Here is a 22,403-nt window from a genome sequence, read left to right as displayed (position 1 = left end):
TGTGTTTATCAGTGTAATAAACATGTACGCATTTCACGCTGCGCCTTGGTCTGACCCGTCCTTCAACGAACGTGACAGAAGATCCCACCAAACACGGACCAAGCAGCGTGCCCAGGAGCAAACACCCTGGACACAGGTGGGGAAGATTTGGTCTTGGGAGGAGATATTTGCGGGAAAAGGACCCTGGGCGAAGAAGGAAGCCCAGGCAGGAGAGGAGCAATGGCAACACATAAGCCGGCCGAGGAGGAAGCCAGAGAAGCAGCCCCAATAAATATTTTTTTGGCTCTCCAAGCCAGTGGTGCGTGTTCCTAGTCCGGTCCTGCCCGTTCCTGCTCCTCGCACCAGGCCTGTGGTGCGTGCTCCCAGTCCGGCCCGGCCCGTGCCTGCTCCTCGCACCAGACCTGTGGTGCGTGTCTCCAGTCCGGCCCGGCCCGGCCCGTTCCTGCTCCTCGCACTAGACCAGTGGTGCGTGTTCCCAGTCCGGCCCGGCCCGTTCCTGCTCCTCGCACCAAGGCAGTGGTGCGTGTTCCTAGCCCGTGCCTGCTCCTCGCACCAGACCAGTGGTGCATGTGTCCAGTCCGGCACGGCCTGTGCTCGTTCCACCGGTGCCTGGTCTGGCACCGGTCAGCTGCTCCACTCCGGAGCCAGAGAAATCCGCTCCACAGGTGCCTGATCCAGCTCCGGTCAGCTGCTCCACTCCGGAGCCAGAGCAGTCCGCTCCACCGGGGTCCAGTCCAGCTCCGGTCAGCTACTCCACTCCGGAGGCAGAGCAGTCCGCTCCACCGGTGCCTGATCCAGCTCCGGTCAGCTGCTCCACTCCGGAGCCAGAGTAGTCCGCTCCTCCGGGGTTTAGTCCAGCTCCGGTCAGCGGCTCCACTCCGGAGCCAGAGTAGTCCGCTCCACCGGTGCCTGATCCAGCTCCGGTCAGCGGCTCCACTCCGGAGCCAGAGCAGTCCGCTCCACCGGTGCCTTGTCCAGCTCCGGTCAGCGGCTCCAGTCCGGAGCCTGAGAAGTCCGCTCCACCGGCGTCCGGCCCAGCTCTGGTCAGAGGTTCCAGTCCAGACCCAGACGTCAGCCCCTCTCCAGGTTCGGGGTCTCACACCAGGGTCCAGACAGGGCTTGGAGTATCGTTGGAGGAAGGAGAGGGGAAGCAGCGCGCCGAGGTCCAGACTAGACCAGGGGCGCAACAGGGAGGCGGAGAGTATGTGGTTGTCACGCCCGGAGCCGGATCCGCCTCGAGGCGGAATGCCCACCCGGCCCTACCCTGTTATGTAAAGGTTGTGCGGTCGGAGTCCGCACCTTTGGGTGGGTGGGGGGGTACTGTCACGCCCTGACTCAGGGGACTCTTATATGTTGAGTCAGGGTGTGGTGTTCTATGTTGTGTTTTCTATGTTTCAGTCTAGGTGTTGTAGTTCTGTGTTTGGCCGGGTGTGATTCCCAATCAGAGACAGCTGTCGCTCGTTGTCTCTGATTGGAGATCATACTTAGGCAGCCTGTTGGCATGCATTAGTTGTGGGATCTTGTTCCGTGTATAGGCTTGTTCAGCCTTAGGACTTCACGTTTCGTTTGGTTTGTTGTGTGTTTATCAGTGTAATAAACATGTACGCATTTCACGCTGCGCCTTGATCTGACCCGTCCTTCAACGAACGTGACAGGAGTAAACTCGTGAACAACAACACTTAGGCCTCTACTTCCAGGTTATACATACTATATACATTTTATGGACACAGTCAATTTTACAATAATTCTATTTTGTTTGTTTTTACTCCTGAACTTCCTCTGCCCTCAAACTCTCCGATCATTTTCATGATGTCCATCCGGTTTGCTTCTATATGCCATATCTTTCTAACTGTGCTCTTTCACAAAAGCTCTTAACCTATAACCAATATATACTTATTATGGACACAGTATGCTTTACATTAGTTATCTTGTTGTTATTAGTTGTTGTTAGTAGTTATTAGTCCCATCCTTCAGCTCCATTCAACACCTCCCATCTATCTCTTAACACCATCCATATTGGATTTCTATTTGCCATATATTTTTCAACTGTACTGTGATGTTTCACAAAAGTTCTGAAGCCTTCTATTCTCATTGTTTCTACAGATTGTAAATTTAAAATAAACATTTTTGCTAAAAGTATTATTATATTATTGATCGATTGACTATGACTTTTCAGATCACCCAGAAGTGCTATCTGCAGGGTTAGCTCCAGGTAAATATTGCAATCCTTCAGCCATTCCTGGACCTGTGACCAAAAACAAGCTACAAATGGACAGTACCAAAACAAATTATCTAATGATTCTGTCTCTTCGCAGCAAAATCTGCAGAGTTGGGAAGATTGTATCCCCCATATAAATAACATTATATTGGTAGCAAGAATTTTGTATAGTAATTTAAATTGAAAAATTCTAAGTTTTGAATCCGGCGTCATTTTGCGTATCAGTTCATAAACACTATGTCATAGAATCGGTACGTCAAAAATCTCTTCCCAACTATTTTGCAATCTATATGGGACGGCTGTCAATCCTTTGGTTCTTAAATGAAACTGATATACTTTTTTATTTATCACAATTTTCTTTACCAGTTATATTCTTTAATGCAAGGCTGACAGACAAGTTCCTTACTTTTTCCCCCTACCACTTTCCTCTTCCATTTTTGCAGTAATGCTGCAATTATTTGGTTGTAATTTCGGGTACAGCAGACATTTCCATATGTTTTTGTTAGCTGCATGTGCGTCATAACTCCACCAGTCCTACCTATAATATCATTTACGAAGATTATACTTTTTTTTATTTTATTCAAAAAATAATGTTTTTTTTTATCAATTAGTATATTTGAGTTTAACCACAATATTTGTTGCATTATTTGTTCTGTCGTTTCTGGAGGATTAAATTGAAATTGCAAGCAACTTTCTATGGCTTGTTTTAGAAATAGTGATATTTGGGAGATTATTTCCATTTCAAATAATTGAAAGTGAGAGGTTGTAATCTGAATAAAGAGGAAAAGGCCATTCTTGAACATGGGGTGAGACAATCTTACTAATTTGCTAGAGAACCAGTTCGGATTTAAGTATAACTTTTGTATGACTGAAGCTTTTAGTGATAGGTCTAATGCTTTAATATTTAATCATTTCTGTCCTCCGAATTCATATTCATTATATAAATAGGCCCGTTTAATTTTGTCTGGCTTGCCGTTCCAAATAAAATGGAATATTTTTTTCTCATATAATTTAAAAAACTGTTCGCTAGGCGTAGGCAAGCCCATAAGTAAAAAGGTAAACTGGGATAATACTAAAGAGTTAATCAGGGTGATTTTTCCACAAACAGACAGGTATTTAGGGCGGCAGGTAGCGTAGTGGTTAAGAGCGTTGTGCCAGTAACCGAAAGGTTGCTGGTTCTAATCCCCGAGCTGACTAGGTGAAAAATCTGTCGATGTGCCCTTGAGCAAGGCACTTAACCCTAATTGCTCCTGTAAGTCGCTCTGGATAAGAGCGTCTGCTAAATGACTAAAAAAATAAAATAAAAAATAATTTTTTTTTACCTTTCCATGGTAGCAAGATCTTATCTATTTTTGCTAACTTTCTATTGAAATGTATTGGAGTGAGATCATTTATTTCATTTGGGATATGTATTCCGAGTATATCCACATCACCATCAGACCATTTTATTGGTAAACTACATGGTAATGTAAAAATTGTATTTTTTTATGATCCAATACGTAATATAGTACATTTGTCATAATTTGGTTGTAATCCAGAGAGGTTAGAAAATGTATCTAGATCCTCTATGAAGCTGTGGAGGGATTCAAGTTGTGGATTTAAAAGAAAACATGAATCATCAGCGTACAATGACACCTTTGTTTTTAAGCACTGGAATTCTAATCCCTTGATATTATTGTTGGATCTGATTTTAATAGCTAACATTTAGATGGCCATAATAAATAGATATGCCGATAGTGGACAACCTTGTTTTAGTCCTCTTGACAGTTTAAAACTTTCTGAGAAATAGCCATTATTTACTATTTTACACCTAGGGTGAAATATACATGATGTTAACCCATTTTATAAGAGATTCTCAAAAATTGAAATGCTCCAGGCATTTATATATAAACTCCAGTCGTACTTTATCAAATGCCTTTTCAAAGTCTGCTATGAATAGCAGGCCTGGTTTCCCAGATTTTTCATAGTGTTCTATTGTTTCCAGTACTTACCTTATATTATCTCCAATGTATCATCCATGTAAAAATACTGTCTGATTAGAATGAATAATGTCCGACAATACCTTTTTAATTCTATGTGCTATACATTTTGCTAGAATTTTTGCATCACAACACTGAAGTGTAAAGGGCCTCCAATTTTTTAAATGGACTGGATCTTTATATTTCCCACTTGTATCCTGTTTCAGTAATAATTAAATCAGACCTTCTTCTTGAATTTCTGATAATCTACCATTTACATAGGAGTGGTTAAAACATGCTAATAACGGTCCTCTGAATATATCAAAACAGGTTTGGTATACCTCGACTGGTATGCCAACCAACCCTGGAGTTTTCCCGGACTTAAAGTCTTTAATTGTGGTATTATTCGATGTAAACCATCAGTACCATCAGTAAAACATTTATAGAATGACTTACCATTGTCCTCAATGGAGAAATAGAAGATGTCACTCGTAGCATTGTCACCATCTCTTAGCACGTAGCAAATCTTCATGTCATCAATTTCAGCTGAAAAAGAAAATCATATTGATGTAATTTACTCTTATACTCATCTTGAAACATATTGGCCTTACATGTATAGTTCATGTCATTGCCATGCATTGCATGTTTTCTAATAGACTCTAAGAAAATAGACTGAGAAAATGAATAATGCTGATATGGTAGGCAGGGTATAATACAATACAATATTACAACATTTGATATGCATATCTGCGATGAACAGTTGTTAGACAGTTCTCTATTATAGGTTTTCTGATGTGGCTTAAAACTACTTCCACATGTCATATTACTGAACTACTACAACCTATTTATACACTGTTGGACAACTTATTTGGATGAAGCCTCACCAGTAAAAAAGAAGAAGAAAACAAAAGAAGAAGAAATGGCTATTGAGATGCAGGGAAGGAGAGCTGATTTAACTCAGGCTGTTTAGTGTCTATCTATCTATTAGTCTGCTGAAAGACAGGAAGCATAAAGAAGAGGCAGACTGCAGTAGCTACACCACATCACGTCTGTCTGCCGCATCGGCTAACAACGCTATGCTGGATTGGGTTCTTAAGACTGATACTATCTAGGAGGAGGGTTGGTTCTGGAGTGGCTTCTTTATAGGCTGGGAGACTGATATCAGGGAGGAGGGTGTGAGGTGTATTACTGCCCCTGCTATCTTCAATATTTGATGTCAAAACATTTCCCTTCAAAGCGGCCGGCACATAAAGCCAGTTTTGGGACACTGCCGCCGGCTATGCTGGATTAGCTAGCGTTATTTACTGTCTGTTTAATAGCGATTGATCTGCCTGAAATATTTAACAGGTCTGCAGAAGGAGAGGAGAATGGGGATGAAGGGGGGTCATTAAATAAAGGAGAGAATGGAGCTGCATCCCACCCAAATGGCACCCTTTTTCCTATACTGTATAGTGCACTACTTTTTACCAGAGCCCATAGAAGTGCACTATATAGGGAATAAGGTGCCATTTGGGATGCTGCCATATAGAGTTCGATTGGGGCCATTCCTTACTGACTGTGTTACTGTTTGCACCTTTTCATTTGTACTGTAAACTGGGCTGTATGTATGAAGTTGTTCTATACTGTAGCTATTTCTGTGGCTTAAACAAACATTGGCCTGCATTCACTGTGAGTGAAGCTAACACATCTCTCTCTCACACCCTCTCTCTCTATCTCTCTCCCTACCTCTCTCTCGCCCTCTCCCCCACTCTCTCTCTACTGTATCTCTCTCCCTACCTCTCTCGCTCTCTCTCTCTGCCTCTCTCTCTCTCAGACAGGGTATTAATGTTCTCACTCGCTATTCTTCATGTCTGTGGCCCCTTGCCTTCACGTAAGGTAAAATATGCTGGTATTTACTCAAGAGCTCTAATACTCTGCAGAAGTTTGCTAGATGAGGTCTGGGGTAGGAGAAACCACTGCCCGGTGAAACCCTATCTATCTGTCTGCCTGAGGAACTTGTGGAACTCCATTCATGGACTCTCTCTAGAAAGACAAAAGATTTCTCTGTCAAATTAAGCATTTTCACAATACTTGATTTCTGTACACCTCTGTGCAGTTGCGGCCAATGGCCATACTAGTTACATAGTACCATTATACAGGTAGGTGTTATAGTAAGCTCTTAAGCCATTATAAGAGCAACAGCGCTACAGCTCTAAGTGAGAATTGCTCAATCACTTATGAAGAATAAAAATAAAAAACATTGGACAATAAAGTTGTATTGTAAAAGACTAAAGTATAGTAGATTATAACTTTCTATTTAAAGTAACGGTCGTCTTACCTTGAGTGAATGTGGTGACGGTAGCGTTGCCTGTACCCAGGTTGATGAGGTATCCATGCTCTGGTCCCACAGTGATCTTAAAGGTGACAGACAGCTGAAGACTATCCCTGTCTTCTGCCATAAGAGTCTTAGAGGTGATGAGGAACCCCAGGTGACCTGTCTCTAACACTCTCAGGGTGGGCCCCCCTTTGTTCACCACGATCTGGGGCACCCCGTTATCCACAGACAGGACTGTGATCTTCATCATCTGGGGGCGCCGTGTCGCGAACACGGTGTCTGGGAAAACGTAGAAGTCGGTGTGCGTCCCGTCAGTCACGGTAAAGGAGAAGGAATCCTTGGAGGACTCAGTACCGTCGTGTTTGTAGCTGATGAGATTCTCATTCAGGTCCTGTTTGGTGAAGGAGGTGACGGGACGGGTGTTGTTGAAGAGGAGGCGACCGTGGACAGGGACCTGGGTGACCGTGAACTTCAGGAGGCGGTCAGCTGTGTCGCGGTCCTCAGCAGTCAGCTCGAAGGGCGTAATGAGTTTGTTCTCTCCCTCGTTAACCACCAGGCTGTGAACCGTTAGAACTGGTTTCTTGTTGTCCACGTCGGTGATGGAGACACGGAACGTGCGGAACACAGGGTTGTAACCGTCGGTGACCTGGAACTCAAAGCTGTCCATCTTGACCTCATCATCGGCCGTGTGGATGTAGTAAACCTGTATTATTATTTTTAAAAATTGCACACATGAAAAGACAAAACAATACGCCATTTAAAAATGTTTACAGAAAATCAAAGAATAAAATCACGAGTATTGAAAAAAATGGTTGAGAATAACACAAAGGAAAAAAACAGTAGTACCTTGCTCCCAGCTAGCTGGAGCTGGGTAAAGGAGGAGATGGGCATGCCAGGCCCGTCGGTACACTCCAGATGGCCTCTCTGTGGGGCTCTGGTGATGGTGAACACCAGGTGTTCGTCTGGACTGTTGAGGTCACTGGTGCTGAGCAGGTCTGTGGTCAACGTTACTCTACCGCCTTCTTTCAGAGAGACCCCCTTACTGACCACGTCAGGGAACACCATGTCGATGCCGCCCACCGTCACGTAGAAGTACCTGTCAATTGACAAAAAGAATATAACAAATAAACAAAACAAACAATTGCAAGACAATTCGTTAGGAGACAACCTGACAAACTGAAATGTCATACCTAGAAAGAATCATCATTGTTCTATAAGCATAGTGCTATATCCAGAATTATAGTCTTGTATTGATGTACAATAGATTTATTTTAATGGATTTATCATTTTTTTCAAGTTGTTTATTCTATTGTTGTAGTGTATTGTTTGTATTTTAGAAAACACATTTGTAAAAATGAAGTACCTGTCGATCAGAGGGTTGATCCCGTCCGTCACGTCAAACTTGATAAGGTCCCGGATTCCTTCCTGCCCGTTGTGGATATAGACAATGAGAGCCTGGTCCACCTGGTACTGGGTGAAGTTCATCCCCTCTGTGATGTTCTCTAACGTCCCATAAGGGGTTCTCCTCTGTAACAACCCCTGGCCCGGCCCGTAGCGAACAACGTACGTCAGAGTACTATCCTCAGAGTCCAGGTCGGTGGCTTTTAAAACATTGTTATCGATCAATTTAACATCTCCTATCTCTATCTCCAGACCGTCATTGATGGCCATCCTAGGTGTCTCGTCATCTACAGGGATGATCATAACAATGATGGTCTTCTCCACGGTATATTTACCGTCCGTCAGGATTAAGTCAAAGCTGTCCTCCTTCGTCTCCGAGTTGTCGTGTTCATACACTATACTGGAGGCTTCCCTGATCTGGTCCAGGGTGAAGTTGGTGACTGTGACGGTGCCAGTGGTCAGCTGGTTGAGGATGAAACCGTGCTTGGGTGGTTTGGTGATGATGAACGTGAGTTCGTCCGAGGGGATGTCCATGTCAGCTCCGTTCAGGATGGGCGTGTCGATGACGATATTCATCCCTTCCATGACGACAAACTCCCTCATATAAATCTCCGGCTTCTCATCGTTGGACGGGATGATAGCGATGGGGAAGAAATGTCTCTCAGAAAAGTTGATGCCGTCGGAGCATCTGAACGTGAACCTGTCCTCGACCGGCTCCACTCTCTTATGGATGCTTTGGACGTAGTAGATGTGGTTCTGTCTGATGTCCTTGATGGTGAATGCACTGATCGCCGTCCCAGACCTGGACTTCTCTGAGCCTGGGGCCGGGGAGATGTTCTCCACATAGCCTGAAGTGGGCTGGACGATGATGGTACAAAGCAGGTCGTCATTAGGAGTGTCAATATCATCAGCGCTAATGTGAAGAATCTCAATCACATTCTTCTCTCCCTCTACGACAGTGAACTGTGGGCCTACGAACACCTCTGGAGCCTGACTGTCCATGGGGAGGATGGTGATCTGTACCCTGACCCCCGTGACCCTGTTGCCCCCTACCGTCCACTCATCAGACATGTCTGTCAGCGTCAGGTTAAAGTAGTCGTATTTAGTGGTGAGGCCGATCTCTCCGCTGGTGTGGGTGTACACCACCAGTCCGTTGATGATGTCAGCCTGGGTGAAGCTTCCTGATTGGACCCCGTTCACCAGGATCTCCCCGAAAACCGGTGGGTCCTCCAGGATGAAGGTCAAACGGAGGTTGTCCGTGTCCTCGTCCTGCCCCTGGATGACGTTAGTCGTGATCTCCGTGGCTCCGTTCTCCAGGACATCGATGTAGGAGCCGATGGTTCCGGCCGGGAGGCTGATGGTTGGGGTCTCGTCATCGATGGGCTTCACGGTAACCCTGATGGTGATGGTCACAACATGGACGCCGTCACTGACATCCAGCTGGAAGAAATCGCTGGTGGACTCGTCTCCATTGTGGATGTAGGAGATCCTGTCATTAGCGATGTCCAACAGGTTGAACGCGTCTCCTTTGGTCAGGTCGGTGAAGGTGTACTGGACCATTCCGTGCTGAGGGGACTGAGTGAGAGTGAAGGAGATCTGGCTACTGTCCGTGTCTAAATCCACAGTATCCAGCTCAGCTCTGGTGATTATGTGCGTTCCCCGCTCTAATATAGTGAAGCCAGTGTTGGTTATCTGAGGCGGCTTGTTGTCGACAGGCTGCAGGAATATAGAGAACGTTCCAGTGACAGTATTCCCTGACGTATCCTCCACCGTGTACTGGAACTGCAGAACGTGGGCTGTGATCCCCAGCTCCAGGTCAGGTGGTTTGTATGATATCTTATGGTGGTTAACCTGAGCCTGAGTAAACTCAGTAACTACAGTGTTTGGACTTTCTGTTAACACAATAGACCCCAGTACCACAGGGCTGTTCTCGTCTGTGTCTGTCGGGGGCTGGGTGACGGTGTACTTTAGATCGCGGTCCTCTGAGTCCAGGTCAGTGTAGCGGAGAAACTTCTTACGGAAGTAGGTGAGTTGGTACTCGTGTACGGTCATCTGGAGGGTGGTGCCGGGATACAGCTCAGGGGGAATGTCATCCACGGGCAGAACCTTGATGATGAACGAGCTCTGTTCTGATTGGTTAGGGGCATCGTTATCATCCTGGACCCGGAATACAAACTGGTCCATGACTGTGTCAGTGCTGTGAGGCCCGGTGTGTCTGTAGAACAGCTTCCCGTCTGTGATATCCTGCTGCAGCCACTCCGTAACCTCTTTCTCATACAGCTCATCCTCAGCGTTGAACCTCCAGGTGGAGGGGTCCTCTGGGGCCTCTGACTGCCTCAGCAGCACCTCCCCTATAGACGAGAACGGGGCCTCTATGGTGAACCTGATAGTGGAGTCCTCAGAGTCGATGTCTGCAGCGCTGAGTGTGAGTGGCGAAATGAGCATAATCTGGTTCTTGAAGAGGATTAACCCCGTGTTGGCGTTGATAATTGGCGGCTCGTCGTCCGTGGGAACGATCGTCAGGGGAAACAGGAACTCCACCTCGTGCTTGCCGTCCATCATCCGGAAGATGATGTTATCGCTGTACGTGTCGCTGCCGTCGTGCTGGTAGATGACCACGCCCCCGTCCAGATCGGCCGGGGTGAAGAACTTCCTGCGTGACCCGAGCACTGTCAGCTGGCCATGCCGCAGCCCGTCGACCACCGTGATCCTGACATCATCCAGGTTGTCCTCGTCACTGATCCCTAGGTTGTGAGAGCTGGACAGTGGTCTGGACTGACCCTCGTAGAGAAGCTGACCCGTATTCCTAGTGACTACTGGAGCAAGCGTGTTCATAGGCTTCACTACAATCATGAAGGCGAACGGGTCAGACACAGCCCCCTCAGTGTCCACCACCTCAAACTCTATCTGGAAGATACGTTCCGTCTCAGAGTCCACAGACGGAGGCTTGTAGGCTATCTTTAGTTCTTTGAGGTCTCCCTGGTAGAAAGAGGTGATGGGCAGGTTCCGGTCATCTGTGCTGACTACATACCCCTCCTCGAAGGAGAGGGGGGTGGTGATGTTGAAGATAAGGTTGTCAGGGTTAGACTCAATGTCCTCGGCAGCCAGCATGTCAGGGGTGATGGCTGTCATCACAAACTGATCCACCTCCATCATCATCATGGCCACGAAGCTGGGTTTAGGAGCCGTGTTCTCCTCTCCATCCTTTATACGCACCATAATCTGGAAAAACTCCTGCTTCAGAAGATTACCCTCTTTATCTTGTAATTCCACAATCATTGGGAAATAATCTCTATTCTGTGATTTGTGTGCAAAAGTGTGCTGATAGCAGATATTCATCTTAATAAATTCATCACAGTCCACCATTTTCCCAAGTTTTCCCTCATCCACAAGTTTTCCATACCTGGGTAATGCACTGCCACTGGAGAGAGATGTTATTTTACACTGATGTTCACTCCTATCATAGGTGAACTCCAGAATCTTCCTGTCAATGGGATTACTAGTGCCAAGCAGTTTGTCAACAGTCAGAGGTATGTTTCTGGTTAACACTTCCAACTGTGTGAAAATCACCTCCACCTCCATCATAAACGGAATGATTATCGTGTCGGTATTAGTGTCATATCTGAGCTGTAGCCTCACTCTATCCCGCGGGGGGCTCCTGGACCCGAAGTGAGAATACTTTATGTCATTGGGTCCAAACTCACAGGGAAACTTTTTGGGAGAGAGCTGCCCGGGCCTCTGGGAGAGCGGGTCGTTATCCAGAACGGTTATACTACATCTGTCTCCCGGTTGTACTTGGATTACCAGATCATTTATAGGATCAATGAATACTGCTCTCCCGAAAGGCACGCGTATTCCATTGTTGGCCACCAATATAGCATCCTCTGATAGTTCCGATCTCAATGCATATGATAATCCATAACTGTCGAAAACCTGCGCGGCGGAGTCACCTGTCACAATCACTGCGATCAAAGCAGAGAGCAAAAAAACAGCGCAGGTCCCTTCGTGTCGCCACGGCGGGGAAATAATCCAAGCCATTTGGAGAGAGAAGCCACTGCAAAGACACGTTGAATTTTGCACATAAAATTCAGAAAAACTAAGCGCAGTGCAGCTAAAGTTATGAGAGTATAAAATGAGTGTTGATAAATATCTCACACGCATCCGTGATGAGGTGTACCATACTCTCTCTCTCCGCTGCTCTCTTCTATTCAGGGTAAACTTCATGCACTTGGAGCCCCGGAGTGAGAGATACGCCCTCTTGTCCGCCGATTGGAGAATATTTAGGGTGGAATGCGTTTTTAGATTTTTGAATGGATGAGAAAGATGTCAATCAAAACCCGAAAACGATATTGCATGGGTTGGACTTGAAGAAGCAGGTTGAATAAGGAGCGATAATAAATAGAGTGATGTGTGCGGTCAGGTAGGCCTAATAAACCACTTTTCCTTAAAGTGGCAATCTGCAGTTCAAACAATAACAACGCAGTCAGGCACCCCCGCCACTGATTTGGTAAATAACTGCGTGATGGGGCTGAAGAAATGTTACCACTCAAATTCATAGACAGAGCTATGGATGCAAGGACTGACCATCCATGAGATCAAAATGATAGTTTTAACCATGTTTTGAGGCTACACAGTGTTTGTTTACAATTACATTGTTTACAAACAAAGCAGTAAAACAAGCTTATGTTTAAACACAATTGAACTAAGCTCATGTATAAGTTATATTCTTCAAGAATCAATGGGCATATATCATAAACTTAAAAGTCCACAAATGGGTGTTGCAATCACATATTGCCACTTTAATCTCTTTCTTTTGTAATTAGTTGACAGTAGACCTAAACACAAATGTCCAAAACATATTAGACTTAATTGGCCCTCTTCACCAGCAATGGAAACGCTGTATGTAAGTCGGTTATTATTGCCAAAATATTTGAAACATTTTGATAATAAGCCTATCTATAACAAGTCTATACAGTAAATCAATAAATATTAAATAACTACGCTACATTATAACGAATCTCCATCAACATTTCATGAAGATATTTTAACAAAGCATTTCGATTTGCATCAAATAGTTTACACATTATACCCTAAAATAGAGGATTCTATGTGGATGAAAATCAATATAGAGGGTAGAGTTTAAGGCGACATGTTCGAGCTCCCTCTTGTGGTGTAATGGAATGTATCGTTTTGGGTAGCTCTGGTCCAGTTCAGAGCCATATTCGGTATATACTGAACAAAAATATAAATGCAACATGTGAAGTGTTGGTCCCATGTTTCATGAGCTGCAATAAAAGATCCCATACATTTTTCATACGCACAAAATGCTTATTTCTCTAAAATGTTGTGCACAAATTTGTTTACCTCCCTGTTAATGAGCATTTCTCCTTTGTCAAGATAATCCATCCACCTGACAGGTGTGGCATATGAAGAAGCTGATAGAAAGAAGAAACAGTATGATCATTACACAGGTGCACCTTGTGCTTGGGGACAATAAAAGGCCACTCTAAAATGTGCAGTTTTGTCACACAACACAATACCACAGAAGTCTCAAGTTTTGAGGGATGCAATTGGAATGCTGACTGCAGGAATGTCCACCATAGCTGTTGCCAGAGAATTGAATGTTCATAAGCCACCTCAAATGTAGTTTTAGAGAATTTGGCAGTATGTCCAACTGGCCTCACAACCGCAGACCACGTGTAGCCATGCCAGCCCAGGACCTCCACATCCTGCTTCTTAACCTGCGGGATCGTCTGAGACCAGCCACCCAGACAGCTGATGAAACTGTGGGTTTGCACAACCAAATCATTTCTGCACAAACTGTCAGGGAAGCTCATCTGCGCGCTCGTCATCTTGACCTACCTGAAGTTTGGCGTCGTAACCGATTTCAGTGGGCAAATGCTCACCTTCGATGGCCACTGGCACGCTGGAGAAATGTGCTCTTCACGGATGAATCCTGGTTTCAACTGTACCGAGCAGACGGCAGACAGTGTTTATGGCATCATGTGGGGGAGCGGTTTGCTGATGTCAATGTTGTGAACAGAGTGCCCCATGGTGGCGGTGGGGTTATGGTATGGACAGGCATAAGCTACGGACAACGAACACAATTGGATTTTATCAATGGCAATATGAATGCACAGAGATGCCTTGACGAGATCCTGAGTGCCATTCATCCGCCGTCATCACCTCATGTTTCAGCATGTTAATGCACAGCCCCATGTCGCGAGGATCTGTACACAATTCCTTGAAGCTGAAAATGTCTCAGTTCTTCCATGGCCTGCATAGTCACCGTACATGTCACCCATTGAGCATGTTTGGCAAGCCGCACATAAACACCCTGGACCAGAGCTATGGTTTGGGCTAGTAGTCTGCCCACCATAATAGTTCCATTGGGTATAAAAAATACTGGTAAACTGTGCGTAATGCATATATACAGTATATACCTTTTATATACCTTTATCTTGTAAAATATATGTTTAATCAGAATGGAATTACTTGTATAGGCTAATAGATCAATACAATAGCAGAACATTTTTACTGACTAGCAGTGTTGGGGAAGCTACTTTGAAAATATAGTTTAAGCTACCAATAACTTCTCACTCTAAGAAGTTAAGCTACACTAAAGCTACCCTTAAGAAAAAATATAGTTGACTTAACTAAAGTTACTTTGAAAAAGTAGTTCACAAAACTACTTCGTAAAAAACTATCATATCTAAATCTGAAAAATCATAGACTACAAATTGCGAGAACACATCTCCCTGGAGTCAGATGTTAATAGAATGTGTTGTTTAGCCTATTAAACACAAAACCATATATTTTAAGTGAGAATTAGGCAGGTCTGATGCCGAAAAATATAATAAAATAATTGCCTACTTCCCCCACATTTTATTTTATTTTTGCAAAAAAAGTAGCGTGTAGTTCCAGTAGTTAGCTACACCGCTACATGGCCCAAAAAAATATGAACTACTGAAAACACTACCTAGATTTGAATTTAGTTAAACTACCACCAAGCTACTGCAAAATGTAGTTACATTACTAGTTGAACTACATGTAGTTCACTACTCCCCGACAATGCTAACTAGGCCTACTGTATAAGGACATATTGCACCTACAAAGTCATAATACTAATAATTCCTAATACCAATACACATACATATTCCTCATTCTACATATTCCACATACTAGGCTTACATTATGACCCAATGGGTCTAGCCCAGGACAATCATCCGAAATATATGATGTGGGATATGTGTGTCGTTGACTGACATGTCATGCATAGCATTGCATGGCCCAACAACCTGCACGCTTGACCCTATCCCCTCCTCTCTTCTCCAGACCATTTCTGGAGACCTTCTCTCTTACCTCACCTCGCTCATCAACTCATCCTTGACCACTGGCTATGTCCCTTCCATCTTCAAGAGAGCGAGAGTTGCACCCCTTCTCAAAAAACCTACACTCGATCCCTCCGATGTCAACAACTACAGACCAGTATCCCTTCTTTCTTTTCTCTCCAAAACTCTTGAGCGTGCCGTCTTTAGCCAACTCTCTTGCTATCTCTCTCAGAATGACCTTCTTGATCCAAACCAGTCAGGTTTCAAGACTGGTCATTCAACTGAGACTGCTCTTCTCTGTGTCACAGAGGCTCTCCGCACTGCTAAAGCTAACTCTCTCTCCTCTGCTCTCATCCTTCTAAACCTATCTGCTGCCTTTGATACTGTGAACCGTCAGATCCTCCTCTCCACCCTCTCCGTCTTGGGCATCTCCGGCGCGGCTCACTCTTGGATTGCGTCCTACCTCACAGGTCGCTCCTACCAGGTGGCGTGGCGAGAATCTGTCTCCGCACCACGTGCTCTCACCACTGGTGTCCCCCAGGGCTCAGTTCTAGGCCCTCTCCTATTCTCTCTATACACCAAGTCACTTGGCTCTGTCATATCCTCACATGGTCTCTCCTATCATTGCTACGCAGACGATACACAATTAATCTTCTCCTTTCTCCCTTCTGATAACCAGGTGGCGAATCGCATCTCTGCATGTCTGGCAGACATATCAGTGTGGATGACGGATCACCACCTCAAGCTGAACCTCAGCAAGACGGAGCTGCTCTTCCTCCAGGGGAAGGACTGCCCGCTCCATGATCTCGCCATCACGGTTGACAACTCCGTTGTGTCCTCTTCCCAGAGTGCAAAGAACCTTGGCGTGACCCTGGACAACACCCTGTCGTTCTCCGCTAACATCAAAGCGGTGACCCGATCCTGTAGGTTCATGCTCTACAACATTCGCAGAGTACGACCCTACCTTACACAGGAAGCGGCACAGGTCCTAATCCAGGCACTTGTCATCTCCCGTCTGGATTACTGCAACTCGCTGTTGGCTGGGCTCCCTGCCTGTGCCATTAAACCCCTACAACTCATCCAGAACGCTGCAGCCCGTCTGGCGTTAAACCTTACCATGTTCTCTCACGTCACCCCGCTCCTCCGCACACTCCACTGGCTTCCAGTTGAAGCCCGCATCTGCTACAAGACCATGGTGCTTGCCTACGGAGCTGTGAGGGGAACGGCACCTCCGTACCTTCAGGCTCTGATCAGTCCCTACACTCAAACGAGGGCATTGCGTTCATCCACCTCTGGCCTGCTGGCCCCCCTACCTCTGCGGAAGCACAGTTCCCGCTCAGCCCAGTCAAAACTGTTCGCTGCTCTGGTACCCCAATGGTGGAACAAGCTCCCTCACGACGCCAGGACAGCGGAGTCACTCACCACCTTCCGGAGACACTTGAAACCCCACCTCTTTAAGGAATACCTGGGATAGGATCAAATTAATCCTTCTACCCTCCCCCTACCCCACCCCACCCCCCAATTTTTTTTAAAAATAAATAAATAAATGAAAATATAAAAAAACATATATATATATATATATATATATATATATATTGTAAAGTGGTTGTCCCACTGGCTATCATAAGGTGACTGCACCAATTTGTAAGTCGCTCTGGATAAGAGCGTCTGCTAAATGACGAAAATGTAAAAATGAGTAGGCAGCTAGCTGCTTATAATGAATGTGAGAGAGGGCATGGACAACAGGCTGAGGTCAACACCATCATAAAGGGATGTATTGAGTGTTCTAGTCTGCTGGCACACGGTTGAGTAATGTCTCTATGCATGCGTCCCCAAATTACACCCTATTCCCTACATAGTGCACTACTTTTAACTAGAGCCCTATGTCTTAGTTGTGGTTGATTTACTCTATCCTGCAGAGTTTAGCAGTGCTAAGAGCCATGCAGTGACTTCCTCAATCTGTGTCCTCCCTCTCTCCCTCCCTCCCTCCCTCCCTCCCTCCCTCCCTCCCTCCCTCCCTCCCTCCATCCGTCTCTCTCATCACCCAGGTCTTCTAGCTGTCAGATGTTTCTTAAACAGAGCATTCTGCTCCAACAGCTGTCAGGCACAGTCAGGGTGCCTCTACCTCTCTCCACACCACAGGAGGTTGGTGGCACTTTAATTGGGGAGAACGGGCTCGTGGTAATGGCATTGGCTGGAGCAGAATAGGTGGAATGGTATCAAATACATCAAACACAAGATTTCCATGTGTTTGACGCCATTTTATTTGCGCCGTTCCAGCCATTATTATAAGCCGTCCTCCCCTCAGAAGCCTCCACTGCTCCACATCCCTCATCTTTCTCTCCTCCCTCTGCTAATCTGTCGCTCCGCTCATCTCTCCCCCAGTCAGAACATCTCTCTCTCTCTCTCTCTCTCTCTCTCTCTCTCTCTCTCTCTCTCTCTCTCTCTCTCTCTCTCTCTCTCTCTCTCTCTCTCTCTCTCTCTCTCTCTCTCTCTCTCTCTCTCTCTCTCTCTCTCTCTCTCTCTCTCTCTCTCTCTCTCTCTCTCTCTCATCTCTCTCTCCACACCCTTTGGCTGGCAGCTGAATATTGATCAAGAGGCTACAGTCAGTCAAAGATAATGGAAAGTATGATATGATACTTATACCGCCAGCTCATCTAAATGAGCTCATTAGCCCAGTGCATGCATAGAGGAACCTGGTGGTTATAGATATAGATATTATAGATAGGCCCACAGTTTTTCATGGTCACGTTTACTATTCAGTTTAGTTTCAGTATGCAGTATAGGACATGGGTATAACCTTTTTTTATTCAGCGATTCAACACTCAGACCCAGATGTATTTTTCAAGTGAGCCCTGCAAACACAAAATACATATAACACTCAAACAAACCATGTACATTCCTCTATGAGCAGGTGTCCTATTAATGTCTTAAAATGACAACATTTTCAAACTTAAGTGTACCCTGAGACTGGAGTGGTGTACCCAACAGACCAGAAGCTGTGACATGTCTGTAGACATGCTGGAGGGAGGCTTTTAGACATCATTACTTTGTTTAACGAAGAAAAGGAGACTGAAAAGGAGATGTCCTTTGCAAGGCCCTATCTGATGCTAAAAGTAATAAAGTTAAACAGTGGTATAGTGTTCCAGTCAGTTTGACAGTATACTTACTGTAGCCATACAGACCCTCATTCACCACCTCATCCACTGTCTTCTACTGTACATGTAGAGCACAGGAGGTTGGTAGCACCTTAATCGGGGAGAATGGGCTCGTGGTAATGACTGGAGCGGAATCAGTGGAATGATATCAGATACATCAAACACATGGTTTCCAGGTGTTTGATGCCATCCCATTTCCGCCGTTCCGGCCATTATTATGCGCCGTTCTCCCCTCAGCAGCCTCTACTGATGTAGAGAGGGCCTCGCCCTGTTTATGTATTGTACATCCCAAATAGTACCCTATTTCCTATATAGTGCATTACTTTTGACCAGGGCCCATAGGTAGTGCACTATATACAGTAGAGGATAGGGTGCCATTTGGGATGTAGACTATCTACTTAGATTAGTGTACATACCTTATGCTTCCCTCCAGTTGGAATGTCCCTGGAGCTTTAGATGAGCTGAGAGAGTTTGACATACAGTATGCTACCACTGAAGGAGCTGTCACTGGGCTGTGGCTCCACTGTGGCTCCTCCCATTTAGAGAACTGCCATCATTCCATCCACTGGCTCCTGGGTTCAGCCTCTCTGTCTGGCTGGCAGGAGAGATGGACATTGGGTTTAGAAAATGTGATCCTGGATTATGAATTGTGCGCCGCCCTATGGGTCTCCCGGTCACGGCCGGCTACGACAGAGCCTGGATTCGAAAAGCAGATAAACCCTCTCTCAGCTAACGCGTGTTGAATTCTGTATACCAGAACACACCAGGATGTTAGGAAGGAACACATCGTGGGTGCTTCAGGCCTTTCCATCAGGGCCCAATTAGAAACACATCAAAAGAGGTTGACTGCAGAGCGAAGCCCCCAGCCATACAGGGCCTGGAGGAAAAATATAGACAGAGAGAGAGAAGTATGGACTAGTGCCCGGTGCAGACAGCGGTTGTAGAGGAAGATTGTTCCATTCTACTGACCAAAAAGACATAATTTCTGATGTTTAAAAAAGTTACTGAAGAGCAGGTTACTTGTTTGTTCACAAATATCCTGGATGGACAACACACACATGGGCTACATTTACAATAAGAAAATATAGCTTTTTTTATATTTCGGAAATGTCCTTAAAATAGACACGTTTGTGTTCAAAGTGGGTCATACAAGACTACGCTACATCACCCTGTAATCACTCCACTAGTATGAACATGAATGTTTGGAACCATTAGATGCTGTATACTATGTTTAAGCTATGTTTATACATACTCTATCTGTAGGCTATCTGTAAGTATACAGTCGTGGTCAAAAGTTTTGAGAATGACACAAGTATTAGTCTTCACAAAGTCCGCAGCTTCAGTGTTATGATATATTTTTGTCAGATCTTACTATGATATACTGAAGTATAATTATAAGCATTCCAGAAGTGTCAAAGGCTTTTATTGACAATTACATTAAGTTTATGCAAAGAGTCAATATTTGCAGTGTTGACCCTTCTTTTTCAAGACCTCTGCAATCCGCCCTGGCATGCTGTCAATTAACTTCTGGGCCACATCCTGACTGATGGCAGCCCATTCTTGCATAATCAATGCTTGGAGTTTGTCAGAATTTGTGGGTTTTTGTTTGTCCACCCGCCTCTTGAGGATCGACCACAAGTTCTCAATGGGATTAAGGTCTGGGGAGTTTCCTGGCCATGGACCCAAAATTTAAATGGTTTGTTCCCCGAGCCACTTAGTTATCACTTTTGCCTTATGGCAAGGTGCTCCATCATGCTGGAAAAGGCATTGGTCGTCACCAAACTGTTCTTGGATGGTTGGGAGAAGTTGCTCTCGGAGGATGTGTTGGTACCATTCTTTATTCATGGCTGTGTTCTTAGGAAAAATTGTGAGTGAGCCCACTCCCTTGGCTGAGAAGCAACCCCACAGTATGAAAAATGTATGCACTCACTAACTGTAAGTCGCTCTGGAGAAGAGCGTCTGCTAAATGACTAAAATGTAAAATGTAAAATGAAATGAATGGCCTCAGGATGCTTAACTGTTGGCATGACACAGGACTGATGGTAGTGCTCACCTTGTCTTCTCCGGACAAGGTGTTTTCCGGATGCCCCAAACAATCGGAAAGGGGATTCATCAGAGAAAATGACTTTACCCCAGTCCTCAGCAGTCCAATCCCTGTACCTTTTGCAGAATATCAGTCTGTCCCTGATGTTTTTCCTGGAGAGAAGTGGCTTCTTTGCTGCCCTTCTTGACACCAGGCCATCCTCCAAAAGTCTTCGCCTCACTGTGCGTGCAGATGCACTCACACCTGCTTGCTGCCATTCCTGAGCAAGCTCTGCACTGGTGGTGCCATGATCCCGCAGCTGAATCATCTTTAGGAGATGGTCCTGGCGCTTGCTGGACTTTCTTGGGCGCCCTGACGCCTTCTTCACAACAATTGAACCTCACGCAATCTTACTAGCAGCAATATCCTTGCCTGTGAAGCCCGTTTTGTGCAAAGCAATGATGACGGCACATGTTTCCTTGCAGGTAACCATGGTTAACAGAAGAAGAACAATGATTTCAAGCACCACCCTCCTTTTAAAGCTTCCAGTCTGTTATTCTAACTCAATCAGCATGACAGAGTGATCTCCAGCCTTGTCCTCGTCAACACTCTCACCTGTGTTAACGAGAGAATCACTGACATGATGGCAGCTGGTCCTTTTGTGGCAGGGCTGAAATGCAGTGGAATTTTTCTTTAGGGGATTAAGTTCATTTTCATGGCAAAGAGGGACTTTGCAATTAATTGCAATTCATCTGATCACTCTTCATGACATTCTGGAGTATATGCAAATTGCCATCATCAAAACTGAGGCAGCAGACTTTGTGAAAATTAGTATTTGTGTAATTCTCAAAACTTTTGACCACGACTGTACATATCTGTCTCTGAATGGTGTAATGCACCACACAACCCACCTAACATACATGGGCACCTATTCATAAAGCGTCTCAGAGTATGATTAGTAGTGTAAAGTACTTAAGTAAAAATACTTTAAAATACTACTTAAGTAGTTTTTTGGTGTATCTGTACTTAACTTTACTATTTATATTTTTGCCAACTTTTAGTTTTACTTCACTACATTCCTAATGAATATAATGTACTTTTTCTCCATACATTTTCCCTGACACCCAAAAGCACTTGTTACATTTTGACAGGAAAATGGTCCAGTTCACACACTTATCAAGAGAACATCCCTGGTCATCCCTACTGCCTCTGATCTGGCGGACTCACTAAACATAAACGCTTAGTTTGTAAATCATATCTGAGTGTTGGAGTGTGCCCCTGGCTATCCGTCAATAAAAATAAACAAATACAATTGTGCTGTCTGGTTTGCTTAATATAAGGAATTTGAAATGGTTTATACTTTTACTTTTGATACTTAAGTACATTTTAGCAATTCCATTGACTTCTGAAACTTAAGTATATTTAAAACCAAATACTTTTAGACTTTTACTCAAGTAGTATTTTACTGTGTGACTTTCACTTTTACTTGAGTCATTTTCTATTATGGTATCTATACTTTTACTCAAGTATGACTATTTAGTACTTTTTCCAGTTCCACCACTGAGTATGTGTCACGACTTCCTCCGAAGCTGCCTCCCCTCCTTGTTCAGGCAGGCTTCGGCGTTCGTCGTCACCGGCCTTCTAGCCACTGCCGCTTCATATCTCATCATTCCATTTGTCTTGTCTTGTCAATTACACACACCTGGTTCATATTCCCCTCATTAGTATGTGTTTATGTGTTCCCTCTGCCCCCTTGTCCTTGTGGGTGATTGTTGCATGTGAGATGAGTGTAGCTCGGTGGAGCTACCTGTACTTTGTATTGCCGGGGTATATTTTCCCAGTGTGCCTGTATTTGTTCCAGTGCGCCTGTTTTGCGCACTGGACTGTTGACGCTATCCAGCGTAACCATGTACTACGGAATAAACTGTATTCTGGGATTTACCCTCCTGCGCCTGACTCCTTCAAATCACACTCTCACAGAATCACCCACCTGCTATGGA

The 22,403-nt window shown here is 45.0% G+C and overlaps 1 protein-coding gene across 1 annotated transcript in view; it reads right to left on the bottom strand.

Annotated features, from left to right (window-relative positions):
* Positions 1-11,929, bottom strand: part of LOC311105624 (FRAS1-related extracellular matrix protein 2-like) — a gene marked incomplete at both ends in the record, with an annotated part of 93,805 nt that extends 81,876 nt beyond the window's left edge. The window contains 4 exons of the mRNA XM_084147826.1: positions 4,633-4,722; positions 6,494-7,193; positions 7,337-7,586; positions 7,854-11,929. Coding sequence (XP_084003952.1) covers positions 4,633-4,722; positions 6,494-7,193; positions 7,337-7,586; positions 7,854-11,929 — 5,116 coding nt within the window. The remainder of the gene's footprint in view (positions 1-4,632; positions 4,723-6,493; positions 7,194-7,336; positions 7,587-7,853) is intronic.
* Between the last annotated feature and the right edge of the window lie 10,474 nt (positions 11,930-22,403).

This window comes from Coregonus lavaretus (genome assembly GCF_964263955.1).
Source record: "Coregonus lavaretus genome assembly, chromosome: 30".
NCBI lineage: Eukaryota > Metazoa > Chordata > Actinopteri > Salmoniformes > Salmonidae > Coregonus > Coregonus lavaretus.
The sequence above is the reverse complement of the archived record's forward strand: the minus strand, read 5'-3'. Positions and strand labels throughout refer to the sequence as shown.